Source organism: Sphaerodactylus townsendi, linkage group LG01 (assembly GCF_021028975.2).
Source record: "Sphaerodactylus townsendi isolate TG3544 linkage group LG01, MPM_Stown_v2.3, whole genome shotgun sequence".
NCBI classification, from domain to species: Eukaryota; Metazoa; Chordata; class Lepidosauria; order Squamata; family Sphaerodactylidae; genus Sphaerodactylus; species Sphaerodactylus townsendi.
Genome location: NC_059425.1, coordinates 13359093 through 13378934, shown reverse-complemented (window position 1 = coordinate 13378934; position 19842 = coordinate 13359093). Strand labels below are relative to the sequence as shown.

General features: G+C 78.9%; 1 protein-coding gene across 1 annotated transcript in view; it reads right to left on the bottom strand.

The window, feature by feature from the left end:
• The window catches only part of SETDB1 (SET domain bifurcated histone lysine methyltransferase 1), a 43352-nt gene that overhangs the window by 6855 nt on the left and 16655 nt on the right, over positions 1 to 19842 (bottom strand). Inside the window, exons 8-9 of the mRNA XM_048503871.1 lie at positions 5431 to 6046; positions 3515 to 3543 (exon numbers count right to left, since the gene is read on the bottom strand). Of these exons, the coding sequence (XP_048359828.1) occupies positions 3515 to 3543; positions 5431 to 6046 (645 nt within the window). The remainder of the gene's footprint in view (positions 1 to 3514; positions 3544 to 5430; positions 6047 to 19842) is intronic.

Genomic DNA, 19842 nt, shown 5'->3' with positions numbered 1-19842 from the left:
AATTTTGAGGGGTCGAGATGACTTGGTTTGCGAAGATGACTTGGATTGCGAGGAGCTCCAAGTGGACCTTGATAAATTAGGTGAGGGGGCTAAGAAATGGCAAATGCAGTTCAATGTAGCAAAATGTAAAGTGATGCACATAGGGGCAAAAAATCCAAACTTCACATACACGCTACAGGGGTCAGTGCTATCAGTCACAGACCAGGAAAGGGATTTGGGAGTCTTAGTTGATAGTTCCATGGGAATGTCAACTCAATGCATGGCAGCTGTGAAAAAGGCAAACTCTATGCTGGGGATCATTAGGAAAGGAATTGATAATAAAACTGCAAAGATTGTCATGCCCTTATATAAAGTCGTGGTGCGACCGCACTTGGAGTCCTGTGTTCAGTTCTGGTCGCCACATCTCAAAAAGGATCTCGAAGAGATAGAAAAAGTGCAGAGAAGGGCAACGAGGATGATTGAGGGATTGGAGCACCTTCCTTATGAGGAGAGGCCGCAGTGTTTGGGACTCTTTAGTTTGGTGAGGAGACATCTGAGGGGGGATATGATTGAAGTCTATAAAATTATGCATTGGATAGAAAATGTTGACAGAGAGAAATTGTTCTCTCTTTCTCACAATACTCAATACACAATACTAGAACCAGGGGGCATACATTGAAAATGCTGGGGGGAAGAATTAGGACTAATAAAAGGAAACATTTCTTCACACAACGTGTGATTGGTGTTTGTAATATGCTGCCACAGGAGGTGGTGGTGGCCACTAACCTGGATAGCTTTAAAAGGGGCTTGGATAGATTTATGGAGGAGAAGTCGATTTATGGCTACCAATCTTGATCCTCTTTGATCTGGGATTGCAAATGCCTTAACAGACCAGGTGATTGGGAGCAACAGCCGCAGAAGGCCATTGCTTTCATATCCTGCATGTGAGCTCCCAAAGGCACCTGGTGGGCCACTGCAAGTAGCAGAGAGCTGGACTAGATGGACTCTGGTCTGATCCAGCTGGCTTGTTCTTATGTTCTTATGGTTGTGAGGATCTGCGATTATAGGGAAATCAAGCGGAAGGTGGGCAGATCTAGCCATCTTGGCAGGATCTATCAGGACACTCTCCCGGGAAAGCCCCACTGCAATTAATAGTTTCAGGTGGGTATCTGTGCTGAGTCTCCTTACGGGAGTGAAAAAGGGGGGATATAAATCCAAACTCCTCCTCCTTCTTCACACAGTGACCAGACAGTTCCTCTGGAATGCCAACAAACTGGGCACAGAGACTGAGGCCTTCTGATGTCACCTCCTAGCACTGGGGATTCCAGGCTGACTGCCTAAAAACATCAGAAGAGCCCTTTTCCCCTGCTCTAATCAAGCTCCTTACAATAGGCATTGGACCTGGGCACCCTGACTCGCTTCGTTGCAACACCCCTCCCAATTTCAGACTTGGGATTTAAGGGCTCGGGGAATCTCTATTTTTATTTATTTATTTATATTTATAATTAAACTTTGAGACTGTTCTCCCCCAAGGGCTCAGGGCAGTGAACAATTATATACAATAAAATCATAAAACAATAAAAACACGGCAGCTGGGTGACCTTGGGCTGGTAACAGTTCTTTGGAGCTCTCTCAGCCCCACCCACCTCACAGGGTGTTTGTTGTGGGGGGGGGAAGGGCAAGGAGATTGTCAGCCCCTTTGAGTCTCCTACAGGAGAGAAAGGGGGGATAGAAATCCAAACTCCTCTTCTTCTTATCTATCTATCTATCTATCTATCTATCTATCTATCTATCTATCTATCTATCTATCTATCTATCTATCTATCTATCTATCTATCTATCTATCTATCTATCTCTATCTCTCTATCTATCTACAGTAGACAGACAAACAGACAGATAGATATATACACATACTGTGATGGAATTGTACTGTAAATCTAACAGCATCACACATACATGTTAAAAGGGTCTTTGATCTCCAGATGGGGAAACCAAAAGGCCATGGAAATTTACCCAGGACAGGAAGATGCCCAAATAAGGAACTTCAAAGGCTTTGGGTAACCACATGGCAGTGATAGCAGTTTTCTTGGAGACTAAAGAACAAAGACCAGGTGACTCTATCATGGGCTAAGGTAAGAGAAGCACCTCTTGGCAGGAGGTCTCAATAGAACCGTAAGAATGTACTCAGCTGAGCAATCTCTGTAACTGCATTTATGTTTTATTTCTCTGTTTTGAATTTTTTCAATAAAAATCTTTGAGAACTCAGCTGGAGTGGAGTTTTGAAGCAAAGAAATCAGATCTTACAGAAGCAAGCTTGCCCCCACGCAGGCTTGGCGGGACATATACATACTATAAAAACAAACTATATCAGATGACGATAATTTCCCTTCCACTTAGCTATATCTGATGAAGGGAACTCTGACCCTCAAAAGTTCACACCCTGAAAATCGTAAACTAGGAGCACCCAAACGCTGACGCCTCACTTTATCTCTTCACGCCGGCCTTGAGAAAGCAACAGCTGTAGCATTCCTGTCCTGCTTCACTCTGCCTTTGATATGCAGTGAGAAAGGGGGAGAACTCGGGAAGGTTGTACTCAAAGACAGTTCTTTGGAACTGGCTTCTTTTGGGGCCATGCCGATGTCTGTCAATAAAGGCTACTGCTCTGAAATCCAGAGTCCTATATTTGTCTACAGATCAGGGGCTTGACAACATGCTCCTGGACTTGGATCTTGCTCTTGAAACGAATAGGCATGAATTCCCCCTAAACCAGTGATGGTGAACCTTTTCGAGACCGAGTGCCCAAATGGCAACCCCAAACCTACTTATTTATTGCAAAGTGCCAACATGGCAATTTAACCTGAATACTGAGTTTTTGTTTAGAAAAAAACGGTCGGCTCCGAGGCGTGCGTTACTCGGGAGTAAGCTTGGTGGGAGTCGGTGGCTTTGCTTTGAAGCAACCGTGCAACTCTTCCAACGGGTGACTCACGACCCTAGGAGGGTTCACTCAGAAGCAAGCCCCGTTGCCAGCAACCGAGCTTACTCCCAGGTACAGGCTCACACCTTAGTTCTTTGCATGAAAATCGGTGGGGTCTAACAGCGCTTAGTTACCTACACTGCTTCCCCAAAACTAGGTCTTAGGTTTAATGCTAATAACTGAACCCAGCGGCGCAGGCCAGCCAAGATGGGGGGGGGGGGGCCGACTCTGTTTGTGCGTACCCACAGAGAGGGCTCTGAGTGCCACCTCTGGCACCCGTGCCATGGGTTCGCCACCACTGCCCTAAACACACACCTGTCAGCACCCCAAACATCCTAGCAGGCATGCGTGTGTGTGTATGTGGGGGGGGGGGGGGGGCAGCCAAACTCTCCCTTCCACCTAGTTTTCTACATGCACAGACGTCCTTATAGATGCATTTCCAGTTTCTCAAGCCACAGTTTTGCACGGCACAAATCGAGGGCCAGCTTTACGGTGGGACTCAGTCGACTGTATAATGTGCTCTGGGGTTTTCCAAAAAAGCCAGATATAAGGAGGACTTACGGTGCTGATCTGCTGTGATCCTCAGGTTCCTACAAAACAAAACGAGCTGTGGTTAGCTAGTGTCGCTTTACTAGTTCCTTTGTACCTCGCATTCTCCCATATCACACAAGTACAAGAAGCTGCCTTATAGTAAGTCAATCGGATCTTTGATCCATCGTGGGCGGCATTGTCTACTCGGACTGGCAGCCGCTCTCCAGGGGTCTTAGACAGCAGTTTTTCACCACGCCTTACTCCTGGCCGTTCTGACTGGAGATGCCAGGGATTGAACCTGGAATCTTCTGCATCCCAAGCAGATGTTCTGACACTGAGCCTGGCCCCTCCCTCAACAACAACACAAGCCCCTCCAGAGCCCACCTGCTGAACTGCGCCACACGGCGGAGATTTATGCAGAGATGCACCAAGATGTTTGCTCAAATACAGTGTGGTGTCGTGGTTAAGAGCAGGTGGATTCTAATCTGGAGAACCAGGTTTGATTCCCCACTCCTCCACCTGAGTGGCAGAGGCTTGTCTGGTGAACCAGATGTGTTTCCCCACTCCTACATTTCCTGCTGAGTCACCTTAGGCTAGTCACAGTCCTCTCGGGACTCTCTCAGACCCCCCCCCCCACCTCACAAGGTGTCTGTTGTGGGGAGAGGAAGGGAAAGGAGCTTGTAGGCCACCTTGAGTCTCCTTACAGGAGAGAAAGGTGGGGTATAAATCCTCGTCTTCTTGTTCTTCTTCCTCTGCTGTAATTTTCCATGAAAAGTCTTCCCTGACATATTTTTCTACAGAAAGTGTTTCTGATCGATAAATGTATTCCTTCATAGAGTTATTTAGACTTTATCTAAGTCCAGGAGCACCTTAGAGACCAGCAAGATTTTTGAACGGGCATAAGCTTTTGACAGCCAAAGCTGCTTTGGTCAGACTCGAGTATGACTGGAAATCCCAAGTGTCGTCTCACGCCCTCCCACCTCCACCTTCAGACTGGGGGAAAAGGGCTCAGAGATCTCCATCCTTACATGAAGGGGGCTATGTCTCTTAGAAGCTTAGCCCCCAAAATCTTGTTGGTCTCCAGGCAAGAGGAATTTTCTGACTTACTGGTCCACAGAGTGCTCTTTTCAAAGGGCCGGCAGTGCCAGTTTGCCATGGAATAATAGAACAGAAGTCAGCTAACCCCTTAAGACTGGAGGAGAGTGCTGTTAAGTCGTTGTTGACTTACGTCAAACTTGTATGATTTTCAAGGCAAGAGATGGACAGTGAAGAAGAGGAAGGGTTCGGATTTATACCCCACTTTTCTCAACTGTCAGGAATCTCAAAGCGGCGCACAAACTCCTTCCCTGCTCCTTACACCTTGTGAGGGAAGTGGGGCTGAGAGAGTCCTGAGAGAACTGTGACTGGCCCAAGGTCACCCAGCAGGCTTCATGTGGAGGAGTAGGGAAACAACTCTGGTTTGCCAAATAAGACTCAGCCGCTCGTGTGCAGGAGTGGGGAACTGAGCGTGGATCTCCAGATTAGAGTCCACCTGTTCCTAACCACCCTACCACGCTGGTTCTTGTGGTGGTGGTATTTCCCTATCTCTGAAGAACAATGCTGGACTTCCTTGGGGGTCTCCCATCCAAATACTTACCAGGTCTGAGGCTGTTTAGCTTCTGAGTTCTGATGAGATCCGGATAGCTCGGGGTCAGAACCACCAATTCCCACATGAGCTTTCCGGAGAGAGAGGTTCCCTTTTTCAGATGCCTTTCAAAACTGTGACATTTCTCATAGGAAAATTTCAGTTCTGATGGGCCTGAGGGTGTGTAAACACAAGTCTTTAAGGGCACCCAAAGCCTCACACGTGGGTAACGTGTGGACAAGCAGACCAGCAGAACAAAGCTAATTAATGTTGTAGGAAGGAGGGAAAGGGACAAAAAAGGGGAGAGGGAAAAGGAACTTGCCTCTTTCTTCTTCACTTTCATGTCGGCATCTAGCCCAAACTCTTCCTTGAGTGCGGGTCCGACAGTCAAGGCCTTCTCGGTGTCTGCCCCTTCCACTTTGCTCGCCTTGGCTTCGATCGCCTCGTGGATCCGGAACGAGGACCTGCTGTCATCCTGGTAGCTGTCGGGCAGGGTGGAGCTCAGCCAGGAAGCCACCTTGTTCTTGGAAGTCTCTTCTGAGAGCGGAGGCTTGCATGGGGCGGCCTCTTCGTGACTGACCTGCCTGGCCAGGTCGGAGTCCTTGGAGGCCGTCTCCGACAAGCCGTTCTCCTTCTGGCCCCGCGTCTGGCGGCGGGTGGCGTAGCTGCGCCACACAGAGCTCGTGCTGAAGTCCTCGTCTTTGCAGAAGTTGTCGTCGGAACTGTCCTCGTTGGACTCCTCAGCCTCCTCGGAGCCCGAGTTGTCATCGTCGTCCTCCTTCAGGTTGACGCCGCTGCTGTCCGAGGAGCACTTGGCCTCGCTCTCGTAGCCCTCCTTCGAGTTCTCCACGCTCTCGATGTGGTCCAGATTGGCAAAATACTCGTCCCCCATTTCCAGGCCCTCCTTATCCGCAAAATCGTCCGTCAGGATTTTTTTCCTGAAGGAGGAATCACAAGATTAGGACCGCCGGGCGTCCACAACTGGGCATGAAGGGAGGGCTGGAATTCAGCAAAATAAGTCTCTTTTTTAATAATAGATTTTTAAAAACTTTCTCAACATAAAAAACATACATAATTTCTTAACAACCATTACATTAATACAAACTAAAAGCAAAAAATACAAAAAAGGGACACACACACACATAACACACACCCCACAAATCTTACAATAACGAAACACAACCTGTTATGTGTTTAATTATTTGTCTCTTCCTTCAACAAGAAGGAAGAGGCTCTGAGAATTAACAAAACTTGGCTACCAGTACCTAGAAACACCAGAATCAAAAGCCAAGGGCCTGCCACCCCCCCCCCCACCCCCCCCCCCCCCCACCCCCCCCCCCCCCCACCCCCCCCCCCCCCCCCCCCCCCCCCCCCCCCCCCCCCCCCCCCCCCCCCCCCCCCCCCCCCCCCCCCCCCGCCCCCCCCCCCCCCCCCCCCCCACCCCCGAACCCCCCCCCTCACCCCCCGCCCCCCACATCCCCCCCCCCCCAACCCCCCCCCCCCCCCCCCCCCCCCCCCCCCCCACCCCCCCCCCCCCCCCCCCCCCCCCCCCCCCCCAACCCCCCCCCCCGCCCCCCCCCCCCCCCACTCCGCCCCCCCCCCCCCCCACCCCCCCCCCCCCCCACCCCCCCCCCCCCCCACCCCCCCCCCCCCCCACCCCCCCCCCCCCCCACCCCCCCCCCCCCCCACCCCCCCCCCCCCCCACCCCCCCCCCCCCCCACCCCCCCCCCCCCCCACCCCCCCCCCCCCCCACCCCCCCCCCCCCCCACCCCCCCCCCCCCCCACCCCCCCCCCCCCCCACCCCCCCCCCCCCCCACCCCCCCCCCCCCCCACCCCCCCCCCCCCCCACCCCCCCCCCCCCCCACCCCCCCCCCCCCCCACCCCCCCCCCCCCCCACCCCCCCCCCCCCCCACCCCCCCCCCCCCCCACCCCCCCCCCCCCCCACCCCCCCCCCCCCCCACCCCCCCCCCCCCCCACCCCCCCCCCCCCCCACCCCCCCCCCCCCCCACCCCCCCCCCCCCCCACCCCCCCCCCCCCCCACCCCCCCCCCCCCCCACCCCCCCCCCCCCCCACCCCCCCCCCCCCCCACCCCCCCCCCCCCCCACCCCCCCCCCCCCCCACCCCCCCCCCCCCCCACCCCCCCCCCCCCCCACCCCCCCCCCCCCCCACCCCCCCCCCCCCCCACCCCCCCCCCCCCCCACCCCCCCCCCCCCCCACCCCCCCCCCCCCCCACCCCCCCCCCCCCCCACCCCCCCCCCCCCCCACCCCCCCCCCCCCCCACCCCCCCCCCCCCCCACCCCCCCCCCCCCCCACCCCCCCCCCCCCCCACCCCCCCCCCCCCCCACCCCCCCCCCCCCCCACCCCCCCCCCCCCCCACCCCCCCCCCCCCCCACCCCCCCCCCCCCCCACCCCCCCCCCCCCCCACCCCCCCCCCCCCCCACCCCCCCCCCCCCCCACCCCCCCCCCCCCCCACCCCCCCCCCCCCCCACCCCCCCCCCCCCCCACCCCCCCCCCCCCCCACCCCCCCCCCCCCCCACCCCCCCCCCCCCCCACCCCCCCCCCCCCCCACCCCCCCCCCCCCCCACCCCCCCCCCCCCCCACCCCCCCCCCCCCCCACCCCCCCCCCCCCCCACCCCCCCCCCCCCCCACCCCCCCCCCCCCCCACCCCCCCCCCCCCCCACCCCCCCCCCCCCCCACCCCCCCCCCCCCCCACCCCCCCCCCCCCCCACCCCCCCCCCCCCCCACCCCCCCCCCCCCCCACCCCCCCCCCCCCCCACCCCCCCCCCCCCCCACCCCCCCCCCCCCCCACCCCCCCCCCCCCCCACCCCCCCCCCCCCCCACCCCCCCCCCCCCCCACCCCCCCCCCCCCCCACCCCCCCCCCCCCCCACCCCCCCCCCCCCCCACCCCCCCCCCCCCCCACCCCCCCCCCCCCCCACCCCCCCCCCCCCCCACCCCCCCCCCCCCCCACCCCCCCCCCCCCCCACCCCCCCCCCCCCCCACCCCCCCCCCCCCCCACCCCCCCCCCCCCCCACCCCCCCCCCCCCCCACCCCCCCCCCCCCCCACCCCCCCCCCCCCCCACCCCCCCCCCCCCCCACCCCCCCCCCCCCCCACCCCCCCCCCCCCCCACCCCCCCCCCCCCCCACCCCCCCCCCCCCCCACCCCCCCCCCCCCCCACCCCCCCCCCCCCCCACCCCCCCCCCCCCCCACCCCCCCCCCCCCCCACCCCCCCCCCCCCCCACCCCCCCCCCCCCCCACCCCCCCCCCCCCCCACCCCCCCCCCCCCCCACCCCCCCCCCCCCCCACCCCCCCCCCCCCCCACCCCCCCCCCCCCCCACCCCCCCCCCCCCCCACCCCCCCCCCCCCCCACCCCCCCCCCCCCCCACCCCCCCCCCCCCCCACCCCCCCCCCCCCCCACCCCCCCCCCCCCCCACCCCCCCCCCCCCCCACCCCCCCCCCCCCCCACCCCCCCCCCCCCCCACCCCCCCCCCCCCCCACCCCCCCCCCCCCCCACCCCCCCCCCCCCCCACCCCCCCCCCCCCCCACCCCCCCCCCCCCCCACCCCCCCCCCCCCCCACCCCCCCCCCCCCCCACCCCCCCCCCCCCCCACCCCCCCCCCCCCCCACCCCCCCCCCCCCCCACCCCCCCCCCCCCCCACCCCCCCCCCCCCCCACCCCCCCCCCCCCCCACCCCCCCCCCCCCCCACCCCCCCCCCCCCCCACCCCCCCCCCCCCCCACCCCCCCCCCCCCCCACCCCCCCCCCCCCCCACCCCCCCCCCCCCCCACCCCCCCCCCCCCCCACCCCCCCCCCCCCCCACCCCCCCCCCCCCCCACCCCCCCCCCCCCCCACCCCCCCCCCCCCCCACCCCCCCCCCCCCCCACCCCCCCCCCCCCCCACCCCCCCCCCCCCCCACCCCCCCCCCCCCCCACCCCCCCCCCCCCCCACCCCCCCCCCCCCCCACCCCCCCCCCCCCCCACCCCCCCCCCCCCCCACCCCCCCCCCCCCCCACCCCCCCCCCCCCCCACCCCCCCCCCCCCCCACCCCCCCCCCCCCCCACCCCCCCCCCCCCCCACCCCCCCCCCCCCCCACCCCCCCCCCCCCCCACCCCCCCCCCCCCCCACCCCCCCCCCCCCCCACCCCCCCCCCCCCCCACCCCCCCCCCCCCCCACCCCCCCCCCCCCCCACCCCCCCCCCCCCCCACCCCCCCCCCCCCCCACCCCCCCCCCCCCCCACCCCCCCCCCCCCCCACCCCCCCCCCCCCCCACCCCCCCCCCCCCCCACCCCCCCCCCCCCCCACCCCCCCCCCCCCCCACCCCCCCCCCCCCCCACCCCCCCCCCCCCCCACCCCCCCCCCCCCCCACCCCCCCCCCCCCCCACCCCCCCCCCCCCCCACCCCCCCCCCCCCCCACCCCCCCCCCCCCCCACCCCCCCCCCCCCCCACCCCCCCCCCCCCCCACCCCCCCCCCCCCCCACCCCCCCCCCCCCCCACCCCCCCCCCCCCCCACCCCCCCCCCCCCCCACCCCCCCCCCCCCCCACCCCCCCCCCCCCCCACCCCCCCCCCCCCCCACCCCCCCCCCCCCCCACCCCCCCCCCCCCCCACCCCCCCCCCCCCCCACCCCCCCCCCCCCCCACCCCCCCCCCCCCCCACCCCCCCCCCCCCCCACCCCCCCCCCCCCCCACCCCCCCCCCCCCCCACCCCCCCCCCCCCCCACCCCCCCCCCCCCCCACCCCCCCCCCCCCCCACCCCCCCCCCCCCCCACCCCCCCCCCCCCCCACCCCCCCCCCCCCCCACCCCCCCCCCCCCCCACCCCCCCCCCCCCCCACCCCCCCCCCCCCCCACCCCCCCCCCCCCCCACCCCCCCCCCCCCCCACCCCCCCCCCCCCCCACCCCCCCCCCCCCCCACCCCCCCCCCCCCCCACCCCCCCCCCCCCCCACCCCCCCCCCCCCCCACCCCCCCCCCCCCCCACCCCCCCCCCCCCCCACCCCCCCCCCCCCCCACCCCCCCCCCCCCCCACCCCCCCCCCCCCCCACCCCCCCCCCCCCCCACCCCCCCCCCCCCCCACCCCCCCCCCCCCCCACCCCCCCCCCCCCCCACCCCCCCCCCCCCCCACCCCCCCCCCCCCCCACCCCCCCCCCCCCCCACCCCCCCCCCCCCCCACCCCCCCCCCCCCCCACCCCCCCCCCCCCCCACCCCCCCCCCCCCCCACCCCCCCCCCCCCCCACCCCCCCCCCCCCCCACCCCCCCCCCCCCCCACCCCCCCCCCCCCCCACCCCCCCCCCCCCCCACCCCCCCCCCCCCCCACCCCCCCCCCCCCCCACCCCCCCCCCCCCCCACCCCCCCCCCCCCCCACCCCCCCCCCCCCCCACCCCCCCCCCCCCCCACCCCCCCCCCCCCCCACCCCCCCCCCCCCCCACCCCCCCCCCCCCCCACCCCCCCCCCCCCCCACCCCCCCCCCCCCCCACCCCCCCCCCCCCCCACCCCCCCCCCCCCCCACCCCCCCCCCCCCCCACCCCCCCCCCCCCCCACCCCCCCCCCCCCCCACCCCCCCCCCCCCCCACCCCCCCCCCCCCCCACCCCCCCCCCCCCCCACCCCCCCCCCCCCCCACCCCCCCCCCCCCCCACCCCCCCCCCCCCCCACCCCCCCCCCCCCCCACCCCCCCCCCCCCCCACCCCCCCCCCCCCCCACCCCCCCCCCCCCCCACCCCCCCCCCCCCCCACCCCCCCCCCCCCCCACCCCCCCCCCCCCCCACCCCCCCCCCCCCCCACCCCCCCCCCCCCCCACCCCCCCCCCCCCCCACCCCCCCCCCCCCCCACCCCCCCCCCCCCCCACCCCCCCCCCCCCCCACCCCCCCCCCCCCCCACCCCCCCCCCCCCCCACCCCCCCCCCCCCCCACCCCCCCCCCCCCCCACCCCCCCCCCCCCCCACCCCCCCCCCCCCCCACCCCCCCCCCCCCCCACCCCCCCCCCCCCCCACCCCCCCCCCCCCCCACCCCCCCCCCCCCCCACCCCCCCCCCCCCCCACCCCCCCCCCCCCCCACCCCCCCCCCCCCCCACCCCCCCCCCCCCCCACCCCCCCCCCCCCCCACCCCCCCCCCCCCCCACCCCCCCCCCCCCCCACCCCCCCCCCCCCCCACCCCCCCCCCCCCCCACCCCCCCCCCCCCCCACCCCCCCCCCCCCCCACCCCCCCCCCCCCCCACCCCCCCCCCCCCCCACCCCCCCCCCCCCCCACCCCCCCCCCCCCCCACCCCCCCCCCCCCCCACCCCCCCCCCCCCCCACCCCCCCCCCCCCCCACCCCCCCCCCCCCCCACCCCCCCCCCCCCCCACCCCCCCCCCCCCCCACCCCCCCCCCCCCCCACCCCCCCCCCCCCCCACCCCCCCCCCCCCCCACCCCCCCCCCCCCCCACCCCCCCCCCCCCCCACCCCCCCCCCCCCCCACCCCCCCCCCCCCCCACCCCCCCCCCCCCCCACCCCCCCCCCCCCCCACCCCCCCCCCCCCCCACCCCCCCCCCCCCCCACCCCCCCCCCCCCCCACCCCCCCCCCCCCCCACCCCCCCCCCCCCCCACCCCCCCCCCCCCCCACCCCCCCCCCCCCCCACCCCCCCCCCCCCCCACCCCCCCCCCCCCCCACCCCCCCCCCCCCCCACCCCCCCCCCCCCCCACCCCCCCCCCCCCCCACCCCCCCCCCCCCCCACCCCCCCCCCCCCCCACCCCCCCCCCCCCCCACCCCCCCCCCCCCCCACCCCCCCCCCCCCCCACCCCCCCCCCCCCCCACCCCCCCCCCCCCCCACCCCCCCCCCCCCCCACCCCCCCCCCCCCCCACCCCCCCCCCCCCCCACCCCCCCCCCCCCCCACCCCCCCCCCCCCCCACCCCCCCCCCCCCCCACCCCCCCCCCCCCCCACCCCCCCCCCCCCCCACCCCCCCCCCCCCCCACCCCCCCCCCCCCCCACCCCCCCCCCCCCCCACCCCCCCCCCCCCCCACCCCCCCCCCCCCCCACCCCCCCCCCCCCCCACCCCCCCCCCCCCCCACCCCCCCCCCCCCCCACCCCCCCCCCCCCCCACCCCCCCCCCCCCCCACCCCCCCCCCCCCCCACCCCCCCCCCCCCCCACCCCCCCCCCCCCCCACCCCCCCCCCCCCCCACCCCCCCCCCCCCCCACCCCCCCCCCCCCCCACCCCCCCCCCCCCCCACCCCCCCCCCCCCCCACCCCCCCCCCCCCCCACCCCCCCCCCCCCCCACCCCCCCCCCCCCCCACCCCCCCCCCCCCCCACCCCCCCCCCCCCCCACCCCCCCCCCCCCCCACCCCCCCCCCCCCCCACCCCCCCCCCCCCCCACCCCCCCCCCCCCCCACCCCCCCCCCCCCCCACCCCCCCCCCCCCCCACCCCCCCCCCCCCCCACCCCCCCCCCCCCCCACCCCCCCCCCCCCCCACCCCCCCCCCCCCCCACCCCCCCCCCCCCCCACCCCCCCCCCCCCCCACCCCCCCCCCCCCCCACCCCCCCCCCCCCCCACCCCCCCCCCCCCCCACCCCCCCCCCCCCCCACCCCCCCCCCCCCCCACCCCCCCCCCCCCCCACCCCCCCCCCCCCCCACCCCCCCCCCCCCCCACCCCCCCCCCCCCCCACCCCCCCCCCCCCCCACCCCCCCCCCCCCCCACCCCCCCCCCCCCCCACCCCCCCCCCCCCCCACCCCCCCCCCCCCCCACCCCCCCCCCCCCCCACCCCCCCCCCCCCCCACCCCCCCCCCCCCCCACCCCCCCCCCCCCCCACCCCCCCCCCCCCCCACCCCCCCCCCCCCCCACCCCCCCCCCCCCCCACCCCCCCCCCCCCCCACCCCCCCCCCCCCCCACCCCCCCCCCCCCCCACCCCCCCCCCCCCCCACCCCCCCCCCCCCCCACCCCCCCCCCCCCCCACCCCCCCCCCCCCCCACCCCCCCCCCCCCCCACCCCCCCCCCCCCCCACCCCCCCCCCCCCCCACCCCCCCCCCCCCCCACCCCCCCCCCCCCCCACCCCCCCCCCCCCCCACCCCCCCCCCCCCCCACCCCCCCCCCCCCCCACCCCCCCCCCCCCCCACCCCCCCCCCCCCCCACCCCCCCCCCCCCCCACCCCCCCCCCCCCCCACCCCCCCCCCCCCCCACCCCCCCCCCCCCCCACCCCCCCCCCCCCCCACCCCCCCCCCCCCCCACCCCCCCCCCCCCCCACCCCCCCCCCCCCCCACCCCCCCCCCCCCCCACCCCCCCCCCCCCCCACCCCCCCCCCCCCCCACCCCCCCCCCCCCCCACCCCCCCCCCCCCCCACCCCCCCCCCCCCCCACCCCCCCCCCCCCCCACCCCCCCCCCCCCCCACCCCCCCCCCCCCCCACCCCCCCCCCCCCCCACCCCCCCCCCCCCCCACCCCCCCCCCCCCCCACCCCCCCCCCCCCCCACCCCCCCCCCCCCCCACCCCCCCCCCCCCCCACCCCCCCCCCCCCCCACCCCCCCCCCCCCCCACCCCCCCCCCCCCCCACCCCCCCCCCCCCCCACCCCCCCCCCCCCCCACCCCCCCCCCCCCCCACCCCCCCCCCCCCCCACCCCCCCCCCCCCCCACCCCCCCCCCCCCCCACCCCCCCCCCCCCCCACCCCCCCCCCCCCCCACCCCCCCCCCCCCCCACCCCCCCCCCCCCCCACCCCCCCCCCCCCCCACCCCCCCCCCCCCCCACCCCCCCCCCCCCCCACCCCCCCCCCCCCCCACCCCCCCCCCCCCCCACCCCCCCCCCCCCCCACCCCCCCCCCCCCCCACCCCCCCCCCCCCCCACCCCCCCCCCCCCCCACCCCCCCCCCCCCCCACCCCCCCCCCCCCCCACCCCCCCCCCCCCCCACCCCCCCCCCCCCCCACCCCCCCCCCCCCCCACCCCCCCCCCCCCCCACCCCCCCCCCCCCCCACCCCCCCCCCCCCCCACCCCCCCCCCCCCCCACCCCCCCCCCCCCCCACCCCCCCCCCCCCCCACCCCCCCCCCCCCCCACCCCCCCCCCCCCCCACCCCCCCCCCCCCCCACCCCCCCCCCCCCCCACCCCCCCCCCCCCCCACCCCCCCCCCCCCCCACCCCCCCCCCCCCCCACCCCCCCCCCCCCCCACCCCCCCCCCCCCCCACCCCCCCCCCCCCCCACCCCCCCCCCCCCCCACCCCCCCCCCCCCCCACCCCCCCCCCCCCCCACCCCCCCCCCCCCCCACCCCCCCCCCCCCCCACCCCCCCCCCCCCCCACCCCCCCCCCCCCCCACCCCCCCCCCCCCCCACCCCCCCCCCCCCCCACCCCCCCCCCCCCCCACCCCCCCCCCCCCCCACCCCCCCCCCCCCCCACCCCCCCCCCCCCCCACCCCCCCCCCCCCCCACCCCCCCCCCCCCCCACCCCCCCCCCCCCCCACCCCCCCCCCCCCCCACCCCCCCCCCCCCCCACCCCCCCCCCCCCCCACCCCCCCCCCCCCCCACCCCCCCCCCCCCCCACCCCCCCCCCCCCCCACCCCCCCCCCCCCCCACCCCCCCCCCCCCCCACCCCCCCCCCCCCCCACCCCCCCCCCCCCCCACCCCCCCCCCCCCCCACCCCCCCCCCCCCCCACCCCCCCCCCCCCCCACCCCCCCCCCCCCCCACCCCCCCCCCCCCCCACCCCCCCCCCCCCCCACCCCCCCCCCCCCCCACCCCCCCCCCCCCCCACCCCCCCCCCCCCCCACCCCCCCCCCCCCCCACCCCCCCCCCCCCCCACCCCCCCCCCCCCCCACCCCCCCCCCCCCCCACCCCCCCCCCCCCCCACCCCCCCCCCCCCCCACCCCCCCCCCCCCCCACCCCCCCCCCCCCCCACCCCCCCCCCCCCCCACCCCCCCCCCCCCCCACCCCCCCCCCCCCCCACCCCCCCCCCCCCCCACCCCCCCCCCCCCCCACCCCCCCCCCCCCCCACCCCCCCCCCCCCCCACCCCCCCCCCCCCCCACCCCCCCCCCCCCCCACCCCCCCCCCCCCCCACCCCCCCCCCCCCCCACCCCCCCCCCCCCCCACCCCCCCCCCCCCCCACCCCCCCCCCCCCCCACCCCCCCCCCCCCCCACCCCCCCCCCCCCCCACCCCCCCCCCCCCCCACCCCCCCCCCCCCCCACCCCCCCCCCCCCCCACCCCCCCCCCCCCCCACCCCCCCCCCCCCCCACCCCCCCCCCCCCCCACCCCCCCCCCCCCCCACCCCCCCCCCCCCCCACCCCCCCCCCCCCCCACCCCCCCCCCCCCCCACCCCCCCCCCCCCCCACCCCCCCCCCCCCCCACCCCCCCCCCCCCCCACCCCCCCCCCCCCCCACCCCCCCCCCCCCCCACCCCCCCCCCCCCCCACCCCCCCCCCCCCCCACCCCCCCCCCCCCCCACCCCCCCCCCCCCCCACCCCCCCCCCCCCCCACCCCCCCCCCCCCCCACCCCCCCCCCCCCCCACCCCCCCCCCCCCCCACCCCCCCCCCCCCCCACCCCCCCCCCCCCCCACCCCCCCCCCCCCCCACCCCCCCCCCCCCCCACCCCCCCCCCCCCCCACCCCCCCCCCCCCCCACCCCCCCCCCCCCCCACCCCCCCCCCCCCCCACCCCCCCCCCCCCCCACCCCCCCCCCCCCCCACCCCCCCCCCCCCCCACCCCCCCCCCCCCCCACCCCCCCCCCCCCCCACCCCCCCCCCCCCCCACCCCCCCCCCCCCCCACCCCCCCCCCCCCCCACCCCCCCCCCCCCCCACCCCCCCCCCCCCCCACCCCCCCCCCCCCCCACCCCCCCCCCCCCCCACCCCCCCCCCCCCCCACCCCCCCCCCCCCCCACCCCCCCCCCCCCCCACCCCCCCCCCCCCCCACCCCCCCCCCCCCCCACCCCCCCCCCCCCCCACCCCCCCCCCCCCCCACCCCCCCCCCCCCCCACCCCCCCCCCCCCCCACCCCCCCCCCCCCCCACCCCCCCCCCCCCCCACCCCCCCCCCCCCCCACCCCCCCCCCCCCCCACCCCCCCCCCCCCCCACCCCCCCCCCCCCCCACCCCCCCCCCCCCCCACCCCCCCCCCCCCCCACCCCCCCCCCCCCCCACCCCCCCCCCCCCCCACCCCCCCCCCCCCCCACCCCCCCCCCCCCCCACCCCCCCCCCCCCCCACCCCCCCCCCCCCCCACCCCCCCCCCCCCCCACCCCCCCCCCCCCCCACCCCCCCCCCCCCCCACCCCCCCCCCCCCCCACCCCCCCCCCCCCCCACCCCCCCCCCCCCCCACCCCCCCCCCCCCCCACCCCCCCCCCCCCCCACCCCCCCCCCCCCCCACCCCCCCCCCCCCCCACCCCCCCCCCCCCCCACCCCCCCCCCCCCCCACCCCCCCCCCCCCCCACCCCCCCCCCCCCCCACCCCCCCCCCCCCCCACCCCCCCCCCCCCCCACCCCCCCCCCCCCCCACCCCCCCCCCCCCCCACCCCCCCCCCCCCCCACCCCCCCCCCCCCCCACCCCCCCCCCCCCCCACCCCCCCCCCCCCCCACCCCCCCCCCCCCCCACCCCCCCCCCCCCCCACCCCCCCCCCCCCCCACCCCCCCCCCCCCCCACCCCCCCCCCCCCCCACCCCCCCCCCCCCCCACCCCCCCCCCCCCCCACCCCCCCCCCCCCCCACCCCCCCCCCCCCCCACCCCCCCCCCCCCCCACCCCCCCCCCCCCCCACCCCCCCCCCCCCCCACCCCCCCCCCCCCCCACCCCCCCCCCCCCCCACCCCCCCCCCCCCCCACCCCCCCCCCCCCCCACCCCCCCCCCCCCCCACCCCCCCCCCCCCCCACCCCCCCCCCCCCCCACCCCCCCCCCCCCCCACCCCCCCCCCCCCCCACCCCCCCCCCCCCCCACCCCCCCCCCCCCCCACCCCCCCCCCCCCCCACCCCCCCCCCCCCCCACCCCCCCCCCCCCCCACCCCCCCCCCCCCCCACCCCCCCCCCCCCCCACCCCCCCCCCCCCCCACCCCCCCCCCCCCCCACCCCCCCCCCCCCCCACCCCCCCCCCCCCCCACCCCCCCCCCCCCCCACCCCCCCCCCCCCCCACCCCCCCCCCCCCCCACCCCCCCCCCCCCCCACCCCCCCCCCCCCCCACCCCCCCCCCCCCCCACCCCCCCCCCCCCCCACCCCCCCCCCCCCCCACCCCCCCCCCCCCCCACCCCCCCCCCCCCCCACCCCCCCCCCCCCCCACCCCCCCCCCCCCCCACCCCCCCCCCCCCCCACCCCCCCCCCCCCCCACCCCCCCCCCCCCCCACCCCCCCCCCCCCCCACCCCCCCCCCCCCCCACCCCCCCCCCCCCCCACCCCCCCCCCCCCCCACCCCCCCCCCCCCCCACCCCCCCCCCCCCCCACCCCCCCCCCCCCCCACCCCCCCCCCCCCCCACCCCCCCCCCCCCCCACCCCCCCCCCCCCCCACCCCCCCCCCCCCCCACCCCCCCCCCCCCCCACCCCCCCCCCCCCCCACCCCCCCCCCCCCCCACCCCCCCCCCCCCCCACCCCCCCCCCCCCCCACCCCCCCCCCCCCCCACCCCCCCCCCCCCCCACCCCCCCCCCCCCCCACCCCCCCCCCCCCCCACCCCCCCCCCCCCCCACCCCCCCCCCCCCCCACCCCCCCCCCCCCCCACCCCCCCCCCCCCCCACCCCCCCCCCCCCCCACCCCCCCCCCCCCCCACCCCCCCCCCCCCCCACCCCCCCCCCCCCCCACCCCCCCCCCCCCCCACCCCCCCCCCCCCCCACCCCCCCCCCCCCCCACCCCCCCCCCCCCCCACCCCCCCCCCCCCCCACCCCCCCCCCCCCCCACCCCCCCCCCCCCCCACCCCCCCCCCCCCCCACCCCCCCCCCCCCCCACCCCCCCCCCCCCCCACCCCCCCCCCCCCCCACCCCCCCCCCCCCCCACCCCCCCCCCCCCCCACCCCCCCCCCCCCCCACCCCCCCCCCCCCCCACCCCCCCCCCCCCCCACCCCCCCCCCCCCCCACCCCCCCCCCCCCCCACCCCCCCCCCCCCCCACCCCCCCCCCCCCCCACCCCCCCCCCCCCCCACCCCCCCCCCCCCCCACCCCCCCCCCCCCCCACCCCCCCCCCCCCCCACCCCCCCCCCCCCCCACCCCCCCCCCCCCCCACCCCCCCCCCCCCCCACCCCCCCCCCCCCCCACCCCCCCCCCCCCCCACCCCCCCCCCCCCCCACCCCCCCCCCCCCCCACCCCCCCCCCCCCCCACCCCCCCCCCCCCCCACCCCCCCCCCCCCCCACCCCCCCCCCCCCCCACCCCCCCCCCCCCCCACCCCCCCCCCCCCCCACCCCCCCCCCCCCCCACCCCCCCCCCCCCCCACCCCCCCCCCCCCCCACCCCCCCCCCCCCCCACCCCCCCCCCCCCCCACCCCCCCCCCCCCCCACCCCCCCCCCCCCCCACCCCCCCCCCCCCCCACCCCCCCCCCCCCCCACCCCCCCCCCCCCCCACCCCCCCCCCCCCCCACCCCCCCCCCCCCCCACCCCCCCCCCCCCCCACCCCCCCCCCCCCCCACCCCCCCCCCCCCCCACCCCCCCCCCCCCCCACCCCCCCCCCCCCCCACCCCCCCCCCCCCCCACCCCCCCCCCCCCCCACCCCCCCCCCCCCCCACCCCCCCCCCCCCCCACCCCCCCCCCCCCCCACCCCCCCCCCCCCCCACCCCCCCCCCCCCCCACCCCCCCCCCCCCCCACCCCCCCCCCCCCCCACCCCCCCCCCCCCCCACCCCCCCCCCCCCCCACCCCCCCCCCCCCCCACCCCCCCCCCCCCCCACCCCCCCCCCCCCCCACCCCCCCCCCCCCCCACCCCCCCCCCCCCCCACCCCCCCCCCCCCCCACCCCCCCCCCCCCCCACCCCCCCCCCCCCCCACCCCCCCCCCCCCCCACCCCCCCCCCCCCCCACCCCCCCCCCCCCCCACCCCCCCCCCCCCCCACCCCCCCCCCCCCCCACCCCCCCCCCCCCCCACCCCCCCCCCCCCCCACCCCCCCCCCCCCCCACCCCCCCCCCCCCCCACCCCCCCCCCCCCCCACCCCCCCCCCCCCCCACCCCCCCCCCCCCCCACCCCCCCCCCCCCCCACCCCCCCCCCCCCCCACCCCCCCCCCCCCCCACCCCCCCCCCCCCCCACCCCCCCCCCCCCCCACCCCCCCCCCCCCCCACCCCCCCCCCCCCCCACCCCCCCCCCCCCCCACCCCCCCCCCCCCCCACCCCCCCCCCCCCCCACCCCCCCCCCCCCCCACCCCCCCCCCCCCCCACCCCCCCCCCCCCCCACCCCCCCCCCCCCCCACCCCCCCCCCCCCCCACCCCCCCCCCCCCCCACCCCCCCCCCCCCCCACCCCCCCCCCCCCCCACCCCCCCCCCCCCCCACCCCCCCCCCCCCCCACCCCCCCCCCCCCCCACCCCCCCCCCCCCCCACCCCCCCCCCCCCCCACCCCCCCCCCCCCCCACCCCCCCCCCCCCCCACCCCCCCCCCCCCCCACCCCCCCCCCCCCCCACCCCCCCCCCCCCCCACCCCCCCCCCCCCCCACCCCCCCCCCCCCCCACCCCCCCCCCCCCCCACCCCCCCCCCCCCCCACCCCCCCCCCCCCCCACCCCCCCCCCCCCCCACCCCCCCCCCCCCCCACCCCCCCCCCCCCCCACCCCCCCCCCCCCCCACCCCCCCCCCCCCCCACCCCCCCCCCCCCCCACCCCCCCCCCCCCCCACCCCCCCCCCCCCCCACCCCCCCCCCCCCCCACCCCCC